The following is a 19,555-nucleotide window of genomic DNA, read 5'->3' as shown; positions in this document are numbered from 1 at the left end:
TTTCTGTTTTAAGAAAAATAAATAAATTGAACATAATTGTTGATATGTTATATACAATATTCCTTTCATATCTTTTGATTTTAAGTGTGCATACTGTTGGGTTCATTGAATTATACATGGAAAAAGTCTGGAAATAGAACAGTGAGAGAACAGAGAGCCAGCGAGAGAGAGAGATAGAGTAAAAGAGAAAGGGAACCAAATGAGAAAGAACAATTTAATGGTGAGAGATGTCATGAAAATGAGAAATAAACAATGATGTGAGATAGTGTGTGTGTGTGAGAGAGAGAGAGAGAGAGAGATGGAGATAGGGAGAAAGAGTTGGGGGGGGGGGTACAGTGCCCCCTTTTTCAAATGCCCCTTTTTATATAGGTAAGTGCCCTTTTAACTTTGTAAGAAGTGCCCCTCCCCCTTTTCACCTCTGATAAGTGCCCCTTTAATTTTGAAATGCGCCCCTTTTCCTTTGACAAGTTTCCATTTTCCTTGGCAATAAGTGTCAATTTTCCATTGTTTTCAGTGCCCTTTTAAATCTCTAGTAAGTGCTCCTTTTCAGGTACGAGAAGTGCCCCTTCACCTCTGATAATTGCCCTATTTAAATTTGAGAGGTGCCCCTATTAACAAAATTATCGGTGCCCCTTTTCTTTCAACAAATGCACATTTCCTTTTTTTTAAGTGCCTCTTTTTCATTCTCATAAGTGCCCCTTTTAAAATATGTTCAATGCCCCTTTTCAGGTGCGATATGTGACCCTTTTAACCTCTGATAATTTCCCTTTTAACAATGATACAATTCCAGCAAGTGCCCTTTTTGTTGATGCTGCCCCCTGCTTTTGAAGTCGCTCCGCCGCCCCTGGACGTCATATTGCTCAAGTTGTCGAGGTGATGCATCCTCTCCACACTGCGCGCATCCATTGTCTTAGCCCATTGTCTTAGTGCATTGTGACGTCGCAGCTTATACTGAGCATGTGCAGAAACTGTAACCATGGTGAATAATCCATGGACTAAGTTAGGCCAGGTTTAAACCATGGATCAGTTAGGCCACCTTTCGAGAAACGAAAATGACTTAGGTCAGCGGCCTAAGTTAAGCCTGGCCTAACTAAACCACGGTTTAACTTAGGCCAGGTTTAACTTAGGCCGCTTTCGAGAATACCACCCATTGTGTCTTGCTAAACCATTCTTCCATTGTATGTAGTTAATGTAGCATTAAAGTCATCACACATTGGTATTCAATTATTATTGACACGCCTTATCCTCTTTCTGTTGTTGTTGAAAAGTGGGTTTTCCCTACAATTTTCGCAATACCGGGTGGGTACATGTTATTTGCTTTTTAACATGATTACGTACTTACTTCATTATGAGTGTAGGTTTCCTGTTCACTTAAATTGTGTGTATTGATGAAATGATTCCTTACTGGCTTACATTTGAAAAATAATTTAGTTTTTTGTTTAGGGAGGCGTATTCCCAATGAATTGTGTATAGAGTACATGATTATCTACAGTGTATTCCAAAAAATGAAAAAAAAAACATTTCAAAGATTAAAGTAATTCAAAGTAAAACATGATTTTATTTTATCATAGTATACATTAACAAGTTATTTTTCTATTTCCCTCTATGTATATTTTAGAGAGAGATAGGGAGGAAACAAGAGAGAGAGATGGAGAGAAAGCACAATAGATTGAAGATGGATTTGCACTGAATTGTGTCGATTGTTGTACTTACTGGGCATCATCTTCAATAAAAACCACAACTTCCATTTGCGCATAAAGTTACCTGTGTTAAGCACATTGTGTCAGGCCTACTTACCCAGATTTCCTTATCTTTCTATGCTCACTAGTCAGCCACTATACATTTTCTGCCAAAATTGTTTGGCACATGCAATTTAATTGCAATCTTGAACATTCAGTGTAAGTTTCCTTGGATTCTGTGTGGATTTATTTTCTATAAGATTAGATTAGAAAAAAGGTAATTATTTTTCAAACACACATGTAGCTATACATTTCTAATATAGCTACATGTATGAGATGAATTCCAGTAGTCTGTAATTCAGGGTTAAAGTCAACATGAGGAGTTGACAATAAAACCAGGATACGATGCATACATTGTTTTGTCTAGTCGTAGGTAAACAATATGCTTAATCGACTTCCTTGTAGTCAGTCAATGTATCCAGGAATGGAAGTAGAGATCAAACATCAGACTGGAATATATGATCTGAGTTTTTTCTCTACCCCCCCCCCTTTTTGTGTGACTGTTTAGTGACAATATATTAATAGTGACAAATTTTATTTGAAAATTATTTTAATTTATAGGCATATCCGCAGAGGCATATTGGAGATACAGTGGCCTTTATCAAATGGAAAAATAAAACAATATTCATTGTAATATTCAATGGTTCATAAGAGAAGTTATATGATTGTATGAATAAATCTGGTTCATATGTAGTTATTGCCTGTATTAACAGATGATTTATTGCTCTTCCTTTGCTTGCTGCAGAGCCTCCAGCCCTACGTGGGAAGCCCCTGATCTCTGCAGTCAAGAGTGCCCCCTTGAAGGATGCTGAGATCCAACAACTGATCGAGATTCTCCTCAACCGTCAAGGAGGTTCTGCATCAGCTGATGACTGGGTCAAGGTTTGTAACCTCCCACTTCTCTACACCACCCCCTTTCCTCCTTCCCCTCCTCTCCCCCCCCCTCCCCTCCCCTTCTACCCCCCCCCCCCCCCCCACCCTCATCTCCTCTACATTGGCCTCATTGTACATATTCTGTCAGCTTTACAGCAATACAGTCATTTATCTTACAATACAATGGTTTCACAATGCTAAAACAGGTTTGGGGGGCATATGCACCCTAAGTGGACCTTACAGTTTGGTATGCACTATCAGTGAAACATGACTGGATTATGAAGAGTACAACCATACACAATGAAAGCGTTAACTGACAGTGACATACATGAACTTCAAGGGGAGGTGGATTATGTTAACTAGATCACTGATTATGTGTGAAAAATTTGAATAGAAAAGAACTTTGCCTCCACATTGTTATTTTTATAACAATGAAATAACCGCAACCTTGGTAACGCCTGCTCTCATGTTCACACCAAAATACAATGAATAATTCAGATTGCGGAATACATCCTTGACTTTCTGATTCAGTTTTATAACCATAACTTAAACCCAGTAGTCAGCTCCTATTGGGCTGGGCTGGGCTGGGCTGTTATTTCTCAGATTTCAAGCAAGTGGTACAATCATCTCAAGGGGATATTGGATTTCTGTATAGAGATTACCTTGATTGAAAATATGTATTTGCTGGTACAAGTATGTTAGGTTAGTGTTAGTGATTTGTGAGGGGAGTTTGAGTACATTGTAGTTCATATCATAGGGCGTAACCATGACAACCTTCTGCTGCCTGCTGAGTAATATATTGTATTTCATGGAAAGCTCTATCTCTATAAACTCTATTCTCGCTATAAAAAGACTGCTATAATTATCTATTGACCAGACAAAGGTTAAAAGATCATGTTCCTCTTGAAGATAAGGAGAATATCAGTGTGCTGTGGCATTTGGTTATTTGAGTAAATGAATACAAATCAAAGAAAATTACACATTTTCAAGTAAGTTCATTATAAAAACAAATTATTCTCATTCAGATTCCTCTGGCTTGACATTACACTTTCTCATTATGATTTTTTATTTGTATTTGTATTTAATTATTCTATATATATTTGTATCTTTTTATAGGCTAACCAGAGGAGTGATCCCGTTTCTGCTCTCAAGAAACAGCTACAGGAGAAAGAACAGGCTCTTCACAATGGTGAGAAACCTTAATATCTATAAAGATAAAGACTAAATCAATACTAGTACCTATTGTCTGCATGACGAGAGCTTTGTGGGTCATAAGTTTATGAAAATATATGGCAGTAATCATGGGCTTGAAATGTGTTACTGTTGCCTACTTTTTTACTTGATTCACTTTGATGTTATAAATTATTGTATAATTCTGAAAGCTGGCCTTATCTTTAAGAAATAAGAGTATTTTGATTGCAGTGTGACTGCAATGGCTCAGTGAATTTTATTTCATGGTAAACAAGCGGGTCATTATTTGTTTGGAGGTTGGTTCTTCGTGCTAATGTGTTTGTGAGATCAATAAGAAAGATGGTGCAGACACAAATGTTTTACCATGGACATTCCTTACTAACAACCTTCTTCATATCATGAGTTTTCCAATCTAGTAGCTGACCATTTTAAGCTCTGTAGTCTCATGCACAAGTAACTAAAAGCAGCTGTAGCCGGTTCTTCATACAAATGATCAGTTCTCTTTTCTTTTCTTTGTTTTTCAAAGAGATTTTCTGTTTACGGCGACATAAGTTTGTTTTTGTTTGTTTGATTCTTTTTTTTTGGAGGGGGGGGGGGGGGCACCATCAAGCACATATGAGAATGCCTTTAATGTATTAGAGACCCAGAAGATATGCATGCATTCAGAACTACAAAACATATATTTAGAGTCTTGAGACACAAGAAACTACAGTTCTGATCAGATTGTATTTAGGTAATAATATTTACTTTGTCATCAAATATTTTAGCAGTAAATTTTAATTTCCCCTTTATTTGTTGTTGGTTTGTTGGTTTGTTGGTTGTTTCTGTGTTTTTATGTTCTCCTTGTTTGGAAGAAAGGCTATTGTTCATTCAGAGCATGCTGTAGAAATTCTGTTTTTGTATTTTTAGCTCGTGAGATGATATTTTTGATTTATCTGATTAAAGGTATATATGTGATGATCAAGATGGGTAATAAATGATTGATTTGTGTTTCAGAGATGCTACTTGCCCAGGCTGCCTCCCAGAAGGTGAAGGAACTACGTCATGAGTTGAACCATCAGAAGGAACATTCAGGCAGTGTAGAGGCACAGTATAAGATGAAGCTCGAGAGCCAAGCTCGTGAGGTTGAAGCTTTCCATGCCCGTATGCAGCAGGTAAGACACTGCACCCTCTCTAGGAATCAATAAAAATTCTTTGACATCAATATTAAAGCCCCACTGCACTACTTATAGCTACTTGCTCCCTCTATATAGAAATTCATTCTTGAAAAGCTATGAATGTTTATATCCAGTCCCATGTATATAGCCACCGCCCAAGGGAAACACAGAAAGTAGTCTTTGTAGACATGTTCCTTTAGTACATGTTTCATGGAGAAACCATTTTCAAGGGAAACAAAAAATGTGGTCTTTGTAGACAGGTGGTCAGTAAAGTAAGTCTGACTATACTTATATGTAAGATGAATCTAAGGCCATATGATAACCAGTCTCACTGTGAACATTCATGTTGTAGAGCCACGAGTCCCACACCCATGACACCCAAGCCCTCCAGGCTCGTATCAAGCAGCTCCAGTCCATGTTAGATGAATCCAAGGTAGACGTGGTCAACCAGCTAAGGGAAGAGAACAACAGACTCAAGACAGAGGCAGGACATGCTTCTTCACAGTAAGTAGGGTTATCCAATCATTCTGTGAGGACATCAAGGAAAATCTGTGTTGTGACAGATGATGCTCTTACATTGCTTGCAGTCTTGATCTGCCTCTTATGCCTTAGTCACACCTTTGTGTATTTGGCTTGCGTATTGCTGCGTATCGTATTTATTGCAAGCCGTTTTAACATTTATTCCTATTTCTTGATATCAAGAACTACCATTGCTTTACAACAGAAAATCATTTCTTGATATCAAGAAAAATGGAATAAATGTTAAAACGGCTTGCCATAAATATGCAGCAATATGCAAGCCAAATACACAAAGGTGTGACTGAGGCATAAAATTGCTTGCAATCTTGATCTGCCTCTTAACGCTGCTTAAGTTGAGTTGTCTAAATAATTGTTGTCTTATTCAGTTTAGTCTAGAATTTGCTTTTGGGATATGCTTTTTGAAAGGAATTTATAATTGATGTGATGTGATGGTTATTTTACCTGACTGCTTGTAAGTAAGCAACCAGACGGCCGACGGCTTTAGGTCCTCTACGAGGGAACTGCTCTACCGAATGAGCTATGTGGCTAAACGTATAATTTGCTATTTGATACCAAGCTGGTCATGTTCCAAATCCCATATCCTCAATACCATGTAAAGGGGTATGTTATCACATTTAACTAAGGATGTGGCTTTTCATACAGGAATCATATTACACTTGAGCTTAGAGCATCAACCGCATGATCAGGTTTTTAAGTGGAAACAATGCCACTTTTTATCAACAAAGAAAGAGTAGGTTTATTTATGTTTATATTACACTACCTATTCAGAAAATAAAGTGATACTTAAATAAAAACATTTCTATTAAACTTGTTTTGTGGACATGGATTTAAACATCTTTGGAAATTAAAATTGAAAATAGATATGCAATGCTCACAAATCTGATCAAAAACATTTTGTATTTTCAGAGATAAGTGAATTTTGGGCAAATTTGAAATCGCTGTTGCAATTGAGTATTTGTCTTTATTGTTAAATGTTTTATTATAGACAATAATAATGAAATTGTTATCTGAAACAGTACACAATTTAACCAGCCAGAATCCATATTTTGGACATACTCCTGCATAGGCATACATGTATCAACGTTTAAGATTGTTGACAGGCTTCTACAAATTAGTTCTTTCCAAGAGACTTTGTAATATTGGAGAAATGTCTAAAATATCCAACTAACATTGGATTCAAAATTTTAGTTGGAATTGCAGTGTTGTATGCTCTAATTGCTCTAGCTGTATATATAGTATATATATGCAATCAGGTGTTCGGTGTTAGTTGTCAGGTGTAAGTGTTATAGGTTAAAATTCTTTATTATGTCGCAAGGGACCAGCACCAGACTTCATTGTTCTTTCTTGCCTGTTTCCTAATTCGTATATATATATATATATATATTTGTATTTTATGTTTATCTTTCGTTATGTTATTTGCATGTTCTTAACTGTAAATACCAATGTTATAATTATGTATGTTTTTATATGACGCATGAAATAAAATGAATGAATGAATGAATAATTGCTTTGCTTTCTGATTATGTGATGTTTTGCAGGAAGGAGCAGCTGATGGGTCAAGAGCTTGCCCGTCTTCAGACTGAGCTTCAGAAGGTTCAGAGTAAACTCACATCTACAGAGGGTCAGCTGAGACAAGGAGAAGAGGTCCGTAGAACACTGGAAACACAGAATAACCAGTTCAAACAACAAAGGAGTAGTGAACAGGTACGTACCAAACAGTGCTGTAAGAGATTTCGTCGTTATTTATCAAGAACATGTTTTACAACCTGTCTTATCAGAAAAAAACATTTGAATTTGTTATTTCAAGATTCACTTTAGATACTAAAATGTATTGTGCTCCAGTGGGTTGTCAAACAGATCAAATATACAGTACATGTTATAACATCAGTTGATTTATGGGAATTTATGGGAAACTGTATTTTTAGTAATTCCTGAAATAGTTGATCAGCATGATAAGGATGTTGAATTACAAAATACAGTGACATTTAGAAATTATGCTTTGGCATTTTAGTGGTTGAAAGAAGTTAAAGCCATTTCAAAATTCTTTTGTCCATAATAATTATCAGGAAGACCACAGGCTGTTAGCAGTATTGACAACCTGTAAGAGTAAACAGGAGGCACGTAGCTTTCTCGACATGAAAGTACACAGTAATAATTTTTTTTTTAAACGTTGCTTATAAAGTGCTTACCACCAAAGTCTCTAAGCGCTATAACAAACAAAATACAATGATAAACAATTACATATTAAACAAAACAAAAAGAAAATGCAAATAAACCTACAAATTACAATATATATGAAATATACATTATTGTTAATAAAGTAAGTGAATCATCATAAGCAATTTTGAATAAATGAATGAATTAATTAATTTACAGTGAATTTACGATGAATGAATTATGTGACTGTTTCATTCATGTCTTGACAGCGCGAGGGTGAGGCAGCTATGTCTAAGAGATTGGCTGAAGTCAGTGAGGGACTAAGGAAAGAGGAAGCTCGTAACCAATCCCTTGCTCAAGCCATGGAGGCTGCTAAGGGAGAGACAGACAACTTCAAAGGACAGGTCTCAGAACTACGTCGTTTGGATGGAGATAGGAACACCACCTTACAGGCAATTCAAGCAAAATTGAAGGTAAATCCTGTGAGAGATAGTACCATTGAAAGTCTCAGAAACTTAGTTACAAATCATGCAATTTTTGAGAAGAATGTATTGTTTCTTTTATTTGTTTTTTAATCATTTTGAAGTAGGTACATGTATACTGTTTACAAAATAAGAGCAAAGAAATGCTTTTTGTATAGATTGGTTATTGTAACTTAAAGGTATGGACGTGTATTCTAATAAATTTACTTGGATTTGTACAATTATCTTTAAAAACATGGTGGTGAATAACATCAGTAATTTTCATTAGACACTTATGATCAAGAGACGAGAACAGAAAATCTTGATATGCATTAAGGATGTCTATCAGAATGAAGGTATATGTAATATCTTTCAAACTTCTCTTTCCATATCTGCCTTCTTTGTATATCAGGACTCAGAATGTCAGTGTCAGAATCTAGAAGGTAAAGTAAGAACTGTCGAGAGCCAGCTAGCAGAGAAGGAACAGCAGAAATCAAAGGCAGTACAAGAAGTAGAGGTAAGATATCAATGACTCTTTTGATAAAGGAAGAAAAAAAGAATCAAGTATTCTAGAGTTAAAATATGCTAGAATTTCATAAAGTCAGTCAGACTTTATCAGTGACCTTATTTTTTAATGTATTTTCCATAGATTGAACAAAAAGCAATAGAGGTCAAGTTTGTGGGTATGCTGAAAGTTCTGAAGTTGGCCGAGACATCTAGGACTAGAAGAGTAACATTTTTATTTTGAAATTAAAAAAAATTAGAGATTAGCGTGCTGCAAGACTGTTTCAAGATTGCTTTCATGATTTTATAATTGTCGATGGAAATGTGCACTGAGACTTTCCCCGTCTTTTTCAAGTACAACTTCAAAACATAAACCCTGACTACACCATTGTTGTATATATGATTAATAGATGTGATTATCTATGTTTCTTTCTTTCTCTCATTAGACTCTCCGAAAGGAAAAAGATTCCCTCCAAGAAATGCTAAGGACTCAAGAAAAGAGGTCAGAAGCCGAAGGTCAAGAGGCTCCGCCCACTGCCAATGGCGATGTCACTCAAACAGATTCTGCTCCCAAAGAGCCTTCCATCCTTCTCAAGGAGCACAATGTTATGTAAGGAAAGATTCCTTTCTGTTTCTTTCTCTTGTTATGTGGAAAATAAACTCTCAAGAGGCAGAACCTGCATGTCCTCCTTTATGTTAGCCATGCTATTTTTGGAGATATTTTCATCTGCCTTGATTATATTTGACTTTCTAGCGTAAGCCTGAAATATCTTTTGATGTTCGTTAAAGTTGAAAAATCTCAATGATCAGTTGCCAAACAGCATAATATTTGTCTTCTTGTGTACATGACTAAAACAGAGAAGTCCTTATGTTTTACACGATGCAACTTGTTATTCATCATAAATTAACATAGGTAAGTTCTGGAAGTATTTGAGGTATGTAAAAAGAGATGTGAAATTTCATACACTTTTTGTTGACAAGATGCACTCTCTTACATTCCAAGTTGAATGAGATGATGGTTGAAGTGATCTGTATCTTGGGGATTAAAAGGTTGAGTGTTAGGTTCATCTGATATGATAAGATGAAACCTTACAGTTACTGACATACTTGTCTACCTGTAGCATGTAACTATCCCTGCATTCTTTGTTTGTCTTTCATGTTCCATTATACTTCGTGAACGCTTCAATGATACTGGTTCTATCTGTCATGAGAACACAATACTAATGACACCAAGTTGACTCTTATCAAATATCCATCACTGTTTTATTTATCTTTGATGTGTGCATCTCACAGGTTAGCTGATAAGACGAAAGCAATAGAGGGATTAGAGGAGCAATTGAATTCCAGTAAAACAGAGCTCTCAACACTGCAGGCAGTCATTGAGCAGTCGAAGCAGAGAAATAATGTAAGTAGAGCTCTAGGATGGACCTTGCACCACAACTCCGGGGGAATGTTTTACAAAGACTAAGACCGACTTTAAGTTGGACTTAACTATGGCAGGCCGTTCATGACACTAATTCCTCTATCCATTCTTGGCATTGGTTTCTCAAGGGACGTTTAAATCGTGGTCACAAATCTACAGAATTTACATTTGTTGATAGTTTATTATTTGAGGGAAAATTATTATCTAAAGATCACAATTGAGAGACCAATAGTGAAGCAACCAGTGGCATGAACAGCCTGCCATAGTTAAGTCCAACTTAAAGTTATCTTAGTCTTTGTGAAACACTCCCCTGCTTTATGATGGACCTTGCACCTCAAACTCCAGCCACTCCAGTCTAGTCTTGTTTGCTTGACTGATATCATTCTAATCTCCTGTCATAGACTAGATCCCTCATTCAATCCCATTGTGTAAGGGTTATTTACAGGATTGTTCTTATAGAATGTCATACCTGCCAACCCTTCCGAATAATCCAGAATATTCTGATTTTCTGGGTTTTTAGGACCCAGAAATTCTGAATATTAAGATTTTTAAGCCAAATAAAGCTCGTTTTATCATATGCCGCAATTTGAGAGTTCACGTATTGCGTGCATTGAATGGCTGCATGATCGAGCAGTGAATTTGTATTCGCTTTTTGGTACAGATTTACCGCGTATTGCCAGTTACACTGCCGCTGCAAGTGCGATTTCTTATTTTTGAAGGCATACCGTGCTAGAAATTCCTAATTCTTATTTTCAAATGTTGGCAGGTATGGAATTTTGTGTTTAGGAAAATACAATGGCAATCCTGTGGCAAGTCAGCCAAGAATATACTACCCTTAGTTCAATTTAAAAAATATGAGTGTGAAGTACATTTAGCACTTTAGCAGGGAGTAGTAGAATTTATACATCAGTTTAGATTGACTGTGAATTCATAAAGATCCCTTCATGATGATGCTTGAATCCTGTTGAGATGCTGCCAATAAATCATGCTCTGAGGTAGTGCCCTGCAATCATTTGAACTTATGTTATAATTGTGAAATCAAAAGAAAATAACCTGATCGTAGAAGTAGGAATGTTCTCCCATTGCTTCATGGGCACTTGTGCATCTGATATCTTTCAAGAGTCGATTACAGGGCTGTTTGCTTTCAAGATTAACCCAAAATTTGAATATGCTTTAGATTTTTGAATATTTGATACATTGTTACTCTATATACCCATGTACTCCGATTGACAATAACTTTAATTACCATTTATGAACTTGTATCTACATTACCAGCAAACCATCTACTTAAACGGTTTCTGAATTCAATTAAAATTTTCTCGTTATCTGCCATTACCTCATCCACCCTTACCTTGACTGTTCCTGGATAACATCTTGTTTGTTAATAACCCACACCTGTTTTCTTTTCGCTAAACTAAACCAATGCTTCATTAACAAGGACTTTTGACAATCCTGTGTTACCTTTCCCTCTGCTCACTCTACCCCCTCCCAAATGTCATCTTACCCCTCCCAAGTGTCATCTTACCCCTCCCAAGTGTCATCCTACCCTAGTATGTGTTCTCCTACTGAAGTATGAGTGTTGATGCAAAAGAGGCCTTAAGCCTTGTATATTGATGATGTTGTGATATTTAACCTGAGGATGGTCATGGAAACTTCTCGATAGTCGATTGAAAAAAATCTCTGGTAGTGCTTTATAGTGCTGCTACTGTGATATAAATGATCTGACTTGACTTTCTTTTTTTATCAGTTCTGCTTATCATGAAAATCCATCATTCAATATATTTCAACTTGCACTCTCATTTTACAGTGTAGTTGTGTTTAAAATAACCATCATCATTCTGACGTCAACATTAATAGTTCATTTATTACCTTTCCGTCCTCCATCATTTCACATTTTGTGGTCCAGTTCAGATAAAGTATGTGAGTGGAGATCCCCACAAAATATAAGCAGAACAAAGATGTGTTTTAAGATGAGTTGCATCAGTTTGGGGTGGGGCTGGGGCAGCTTCTTTCTATGTTACATTATGTTGTGAACTGTTTCTGTGCAAACCAGAACCTTCGGGAGAAAAATCGGAAACTAATGGACGTGGTTTCGGCAGCCGAGAAATCTAGGGCAGAAAATGCTGGACAGACATCTGAGACATTAAAGGTACTACTACAAATCTTTCATGTTCAGATATCCACATGGTTGTCTCTATGTCATTGTTATTCATATTGGGTTTTACAGTTTGTGAAAATTTGCATCAGTACATTATAAAGCTGTGGCATTTGTACCTGAATGTGCCCTTAATGTACCACTATCAGCCAGAAAATGGCATATAAGAAGTAGTATCCTTTTAGGAAAAGATACCCCTCGTTTCACCCAATGTTACCCCTCTTGATCTTTTATTACATAATATCATTGTAACCCAGCATTTATCATCATTATGTGTATGTGGCATTCTCCTTGTATCTATGTAATGTTTGTTGATATACTCTTCAAAATATATTTAGCATGAAAAATTTGTTTTTGTTTTCTTGCAATATAAACTAAAATACACAGTTTCTATTGCTTGTTTGATGCACTTTTTTTTCTTCTTTTTTCTTTTTTTTTTTTTTTTTTTTTTTTGGGGGGGGGGGGGGGGGGACGGTTCTACGTGTACATGTATCTATGAATTCATTTTCTTTGATGTTTTCTGATTGTGTCTTTTAAATGTCATGCTTTATGAACATGTTAGCATCTTGACTATGGAACATTGTTTTATCATGCTTAACATCTGCAAAAAGTAAATTGCATAGAAATTTCACTTCCTTTGGCTTAGTTTGCAGTTTTTTTTCCCACTTTAACACCTTAATAACGATCTAGCATGGAATCTGGAATCTGACACAATTGTTGATCTAGGATGTAGAAAAACAAATCTAGTGTTAGAGATTACTCAGCAATTGATGCTTTGCAGATAAATAATGCCTTTTCAAAGCTTAGTTTTGTGTTTTTCTTCTTTCATTTGTTTCATTCTTTGGTAACATTCCTTAGCCCTTTTCCCTATTGATTATGGAGCATTTAAACAAAATGTTTGGTTTGCACATACCAGTATAGACAGAGGGACATAGCTAACGATATAGTCTAGGTTTTGCCATTTCAAATCTATGTGGAGTGTAGAACTATGTGGGGTATTTTCTCCTAAACTCAATACTTATTCAACTTGTGCATGTAGTGTTTACAGATTATATCCAGCTATCGTGATATTATACTGAAAAGCATTCTAATATTACAAGCAGAAGCTAGAGATGAGATATGATATGCAGCTGTGTTAAGTGAACCCTACCTGATAGTTAACGCAAGAAGATAATTTTGAAATAAAGAACCGTAAGGAGCATGTCTCAGATTCTGAAGTTGATATTTATGTATAGACATCAATCATTTTTGCATGCAGTTGGTTTCATGACACTAAAATCATATTAATTAGTTTTTAATTGTCTTCTTGCAGAATATTAATGTTATTTAATCTTTATACTTGAAACAATACTTAAAGGTACTATGTCCCACTTGCAGGCCAAAAAAATGAAAAAGTTAAATTCCAACTGCATTTGAAAGATAATACTAATTTAGAACTTCCCTAAAAAAGATGGGGCTTGAAAATGTCTTCAAGTCGGAAAATAATGACTATTAGTTGTCAAATCGACTTGAGGGCTATAGAGCCCAAAAGTAATAGTCTTGATTTTCAGACAATTGTACCGAATGGTCATACGTTTTATGCTGCGCAAAGATTCAATCAGTTTAATCTTGGCCATCACAAGAAGTGGGTTATGATGTAGAAGAATGCTCATGTACCCTTTACAACTCTTTTCATGTATGTTATTACCAATGAAGAAAAAAGCCAGTCAGTCACTCAATAGTGTCTGACAGTGAAGTCTAGCAAGTAAACGGGTTTCCTTGCATAATTTGAATATGAGGACACTGCTAACGTTTAAATTTCACAGATAGGACATACATGACATATTCATAATTCCTGCAAAGTTCTACAGAATTTGAGGTTGGCTGCAAAAGGGACATAGTACCTTTAACTTCTAAACACAAAGATGAGATCAGTGTAGAAATGCTTCATGATTGAGGTTGTGATGAGTGATGTTATTTTGATGTGTTGAGCATGAATGCTTGAAAATATTTGTGTTGCATGCATGTTTTCTTTTCTTTTTTTATAGAAATTCTGATTATTTCTAATTGGATCTAAGAAGAAAAAGAAGAAAAAGAAGAATCGATTGTATAATTTATATATATATCATATTATTGTCATGTATATTTTATATCCATCTATATTTGATTTTTTTTCCATCAAACATTTTCATTCAGAAAAGGTACCAACTATAATGAATCTTATGAGAAGTGATATTTCAAAGATTATCTGAATGTTTACTATATTTTGATAGTTCTTTACTTACTACTCTTGTATGAATATCTAACCATTTGCTCTATCTAAAATATATATCAAAGCATCATGTCTATTGAGATGGAATTCTCTGAGCGTTTTGTCTACAATACTTATTCACGTCATACTGGAACTCCTAATTTCCTTGGTATATATAAAAATGTCAGATTGAGGTACAATGTATTTTGGGTCCACTTGTATATTATCCCTTTTTAATGTTTTTTTTTTTTTAATAAGGCTTCGAACATGTAATTCAGTAGAATGTATGGGGTTTATAACATGCCTAGAAGTCTTTTCTTCAGCTATCCTATATTTTTTGTATTTAATTTTTGCTTTGATTCATTGCTATCACAGGCTGCACCTAACTTCACAGCTCGATTACTAATAATCTCTTCTGATTCTAACTGGTCTAATCCACCTGGCATAATCCATCCTCTAAAACTATTTCAATTGTCACTGTTATAATGGGATTTGAAGGTTTCAATGTTTAATCTTCTTTCATTTGATACAGGACGAGATTCAAGCTGCCATTGTTAAAGAGCAGAGTTCTGTGAAGACAGTGCTAGAGAAGTTATTCCCATCTGTTAGTTTAGGAACCTCACAGGTAAGTTGATCCATGATTTTATGATAAAATCTTGCACGTTTAAGTTTAAATGCCATGGTTTTTTCTTCCATAAAAGACGATTGAAAAAACATATTTTTGGCATCCTTTTAAATTCAACGCTTTCTTCAAACCGTCTTGAAGTTAAAGGAATCTCTGCAGTTAAAGGGATTGGGTATCTTTGCCTCAGATTCCAAACAAAATCCTGAATTTAGCTCATGCTGCAATCATAATTATAAACCTTTAGGTCAGTCAGGAAGCCCATGACTTAAACAAGCCGATCGCCTGTCTGACTATCAAGATATTTATAATTGGAATTCAAAATTTCAAAAACCGTTTCCAAACACTTTTTATAACAACACAGTCTATTGGGGCAAATGAGAATTGTAAAACCTGTCGCTCAAATATTTTTACTTTTTTGAGGCACTTCATGATTATTTTAAAGGGCCATATGATAAAGAATGTTTGATGCATTTAAAAAAAATAATAATATGAAAACATTTTTCTCCCCCTTGCCATTCCAGGATAACAAGAACTGGTTAAACAAATTTGAAGAGGACGCAAGCAAAGTACTTAGCAGTAAATCTTCCTCAAATTCACAGGTAAGATAAAGATCGGTTATTAACATCATTGTATTTAAAACATATGAAATGTGTCACTCATTGTAATGTATTTGATTCAGTCAGTGCTTTGTATGCATACATATTTTTTCTTTAAATATTATTTTAAACATGATTACATCTAGTTTTGCCCCAATTTAGTCGAGGTGAATGTCTTTTGATAAATACACCAGGGAATGATGTTTAAAAAAAAAAAAAAAATTATTCAAAAATGTAAATCCATTACCTGTTGTGTCGTATCTACTCAGGTTGAGGAATATGTACTAAAGGTGAATACATTAGAGGCAGAGAAAGAACAATTATCATCACAATGCCAGCATTACCAGTCCGTGTTAGCAGATACGGTAAGTTCTCCCATCCCTCAAATATTCCTTCAAATAAAGCAATAAAATTGTTTTTGTTTCTTTATTTTGCAGCTAAGCTTTGAAAAAGGGCTTTAAAAATATTTTGTTTATTTGTTTCTAAGAACTACTGGCTGTTTAGGCAAGAAGTTACTTTCTGATAAATTTTACAAGGCAAGATCTACCTTTCTATATTTTAATCAGAATTTAATGAATGTGCGTATGTGTGCTCACCAGCATAGGTCATAAGTGGGTTTTTCTCTACTTTGTTCAAAATTTAAACAAAAATGCATCATAATGTATGTTTTAGCTTAATATTTGTTTTGTCTCATCAAGTCCTTGATCGCTTCATCTGTTTACATGTTAGGAAAACATGTTTGTTTATAAGAGTGTATTTTAAGTCAACAGTAAAGAAATATAAAATTGGTTCAATATGAATTTTTGATATTTAATGTAAGCACTGTTAGTCAACAGATTTGGTTAAGGATGTTTTTTACTTTCGAACTAAAAATGGTAGACTGTACTAGCTTCTTTGTAAATTATTGCTCATAATTATGTAAATTGAAACATGTATTTCTTGCATTTTATGTACGATTTTTAATTTGTTGCCTTGTTCATGGAAATGTTCGTATTGTAGAGAGAATGCTGGTGTAAATTAGTGTTCACAAATTTTACAATGTAAGTCTTGTATTGCATTGCTATGATTTTGTTTAGTTATGATTTTCCCCAAGATATTTCAGTTTAGCATGAAAGTGCATTCAAATGTAGACGTTAATGTTTATTTTGAGGTAGTAGTCATTAATTTACTGCTTCACACAATTTTGATTTGCCTTTGATTTTGCTGTCTTATTGATAGCTTTATTTGAAATATTTCCTTTCTAATGCTAAGAATGGAATTAGAACAATTTATTCAGATAAGTATTGGTTAGACTGTTGCTCTTTTTCGTTAAACAATCAGACACTCTTTGAATGTAATGCTTCCTAGGAGTAATTTCAATTTGTAAAGAAATTGTTGGCTTGCTCCCAGTAAATAAAGATTGCGTGCTCTATCTTGAAATTGAAAAGTAAAAAAGAAATCTTGGAACCAGCATAAGACAATCAGATGCTCTGTTGTTATACACTTTATTATGATTTTTATATTTTCATGCATACTGCTTTGCCTAACCTGCCTTTTTTGCTAAGAATTTTTTTTTTATCCACGAAAAAAATAGATTAAAAGAAATTAAAGTTTCCCTTCCTTTGAGAGGATTGTGACTAGAAAATAGAAAATATTCAAGGCTTTTCATCTATTTATTTTCATAGTTTTAAGAAAATGTTTTAAAGAAGAAAAAAACATGTGACTGCATGGTGTGCACTGTTAGTATTTTTATCAAGTGTTTTTATTTTATCAAAGTTTTTGTTATTGTTTATTGTTGCACTGTTTGAAATACCTTCATGACCTTTATTTTATTGATGTTATCATTGTTTGAATATTGCATTCACTTCAAATTGCTTTGAAATGTAAAATTAATTTGGTGCTGTCACAATGAAATCCAGGTGGCTGATGAGAACCAAATGCTCATTACTGTGAGGATTGGGTGAAATGCCTCAGACTGCTGTATATTAATTTGTTATGCACATCATTCACTAAAAAGACTAATGAAAAACAAATTCAAGATGCAGATTTATGATGATTTGAAACTGAATTGTTGTGCCTCAGTCCATGTGTTGGGTCTCTGTGTATAGGGTATCAGTGTTACTGCAAATTTAGAGGTTAATTCTTATTTTTAAATGATATGTTTTTCTAAGAACACAAAGCCCATAATTATTGAGCATCATTGTTCTAGGTATATTATTTATTTTAAAGAGTCCATAAGATTTGAGTTTATAGTGTTGTTTTGTTGCATGTTGTGATCTAACCCAGTTATTGTTGATAATAATGTAATTGTTATCTAATATTCTCCCTGCACGTCTCTGTCCGTCTACCTACCTTGTTGGTTTGTCTTGTTCTTGTCTTGCATCGTACCCTTAAAACAAAAACGCACAAAAAACAAAAATTGTTGGAACAAAGGGCTCCTACTGGTCGAACTGGTTGCTGTTACAGGAGGGTATGGTGAACAAGCTCCAGCAGAGTGTGGAGAGCGAGGAGGAGCGCTTTGAGGGTCGGATCCATGCCCTGGAGGCGGAGAAGGAGCAACTCACCAGAGAGCTCCAAGGTCAAGGAGCTGCTGTCTCAAGAGGAGGCCAGGAGGCATTGAAGAGATTAGAAAAGAAGAACAAAGAGTTATCGGATCAGAACGAGGAGCTGGGAAGGAGGGTAGAGTCTGCAGAGGAGAGGCTAGATTCAGCGGAGGCTCGATTGAGAGATAGAATCGGAGAGATGGAGAAGGAGAAAGTTCAACTCACAGCACAGTGCCATCACTACCAAGTAGTATTGAGAGAAACAGTAAGCTATATCATTGACAACATGCACTCTTTGATATCTCAATTGTTTTTTGTTTTTTATTGTTCGTTTGTGGGGAAAATAGAAAGCTCCTGATAGGATATAAGAAGATTGCAGTCGTTTAAGGTGTTAGTAGAGAATGGTAGTGGATAATGGATCAAAGCTTTGCAGTGCAATATTCTTTGCTTTAATAATTCAATTATACATTTTCTGGTTGCGATTCATTAAACATCATGATGAATTTGATTAAAGCATTATTAAAATGCTCTAGCTACTATGACATAAATCAATTATGCCAATGGACATCATATTGCAATGGGGCATGGCCGAGCTAATCCACTGTTCATTACCATTTCATTCACTAATTCAACATTTGTGACTTTTTGCAGTTTTTTACAATTTTCTTTTGAATTGGTGTAATTTTCAAAGTATGTGAGTGTATGATGTGATATAGTATTGCAGTAAAGAAGACTAACAGACTCCATATTTACTATATGATCTTATATCGGGTCTATTGACGGTAATGGTCATGTGCATTTACTCTAATAAAGGGTGGAAGTTATTTTCCTGCTGAATGCTGTTTCATAGTATGGAGATTATAATGTATCTTTGCGATTACTAATAAAATACAGTGTGTGTATTGCTATTGTTATTTACAAATAAATGTCTGGAAAATGTTGTGTTGCATTTGATATTCTTTCCATTACGTTATATTTTATTTTTTTATGATTTTATCTTTATTTTTCTTTTATATGATTTGTGTGTTCATATTTTGCTTTGTGTTATTTTGTTTTCAGTTTATCTTACTTTACATTGTTCTTAATTGTGCTCACATGAAAATACTAACTACAAATATTGGGTAGGGTTATTGTAGTTACTGCAAAGTTGATGTGTACCCTCTCAAAATTTTAGAGGCCTTTATACGATGACATTGAAAATAATTGCTGATATTTGATTATTGATTTTATTCTTTGTACCTTGATGAAAATACTTACTACCAGAGGGTATGGTTAACATCTTATATCAATATCCCTTTAATACATCCCTGACTATTTATGAATTAGTACCAACAAAAATGTTGTCACGATTCTGCACACCTTAACACATCCTTTTCATTTCT

The 19,555-nt window shown here is 34.8% G+C and overlaps 1 protein-coding gene across 9 annotated transcripts in view; it reads left to right on the top strand.

Annotated features, from left to right (window-relative positions):
- LOC583510 (ribosome-binding protein 1) overlaps positions 1 to 19,555 on the top strand; it is a 48,786-nt gene that overhangs the window by 17,279 nt on the left and 11,952 nt on the right. For 5 of the 9 annotated variants that reach the window (XM_011662737.2, XM_011662735.2, XM_011662732.2 and 2 more), the window contains exons 5-18: positions 2,485 to 2,621; positions 3,729 to 3,801; positions 4,800 to 4,957; positions 5,313 to 5,464; positions 7,039 to 7,204; positions 7,927 to 8,130; positions 8,531 to 8,635; positions 9,069 to 9,232; positions 9,916 to 10,027; positions 12,099 to 12,194; positions 14,963 to 15,055; positions 15,577 to 15,654; positions 15,921 to 16,016; positions 18,097 to 18,438. In XM_011662737.2, coding sequence (XP_011661039.2) covers positions 2,485 to 2,621; positions 3,729 to 3,801; positions 4,800 to 4,957; positions 5,313 to 5,464; positions 7,039 to 7,204; positions 7,927 to 8,130; positions 8,531 to 8,635; positions 9,069 to 9,232; positions 9,916 to 10,027; positions 12,099 to 12,194; positions 14,963 to 15,055; positions 15,577 to 15,654; positions 15,921 to 16,016; positions 18,097 to 18,438 — 1,976 coding nt within the window. The remainder of the gene's footprint in view (positions 1 to 2,484; positions 2,622 to 3,728; positions 3,802 to 4,799; positions 4,958 to 5,312; positions 5,465 to 7,038; positions 7,205 to 7,926; positions 8,131 to 8,530; positions 8,636 to 9,068; positions 9,233 to 9,915; positions 10,028 to 12,098; positions 12,195 to 14,962; positions 15,056 to 15,576; positions 15,655 to 15,920; positions 16,017 to 18,096; positions 18,439 to 19,555) is intronic. The other 4 variants (XM_030998881.1, XM_030998880.1, XM_011662738.2 and 1 more) reach the window with 2 other exon arrangements.

The sequence above is a fragment of the Strongylocentrotus purpuratus genome, unplaced genomic scaffold (assembly GCF_000002235.5).
Source record: "Strongylocentrotus purpuratus isolate Spur 01 unplaced genomic scaffold, Spur_5.0 spur5_scaffold_5, whole genome shotgun sequence".
NCBI lineage: Eukaryota > Metazoa > Echinodermata > Echinoidea > Camarodonta > Strongylocentrotidae > Strongylocentrotus > Strongylocentrotus purpuratus.
Note: the sequence above shows the minus strand (reverse complement) of the source record. Positions and strands in the feature narration are given on the sequence as shown.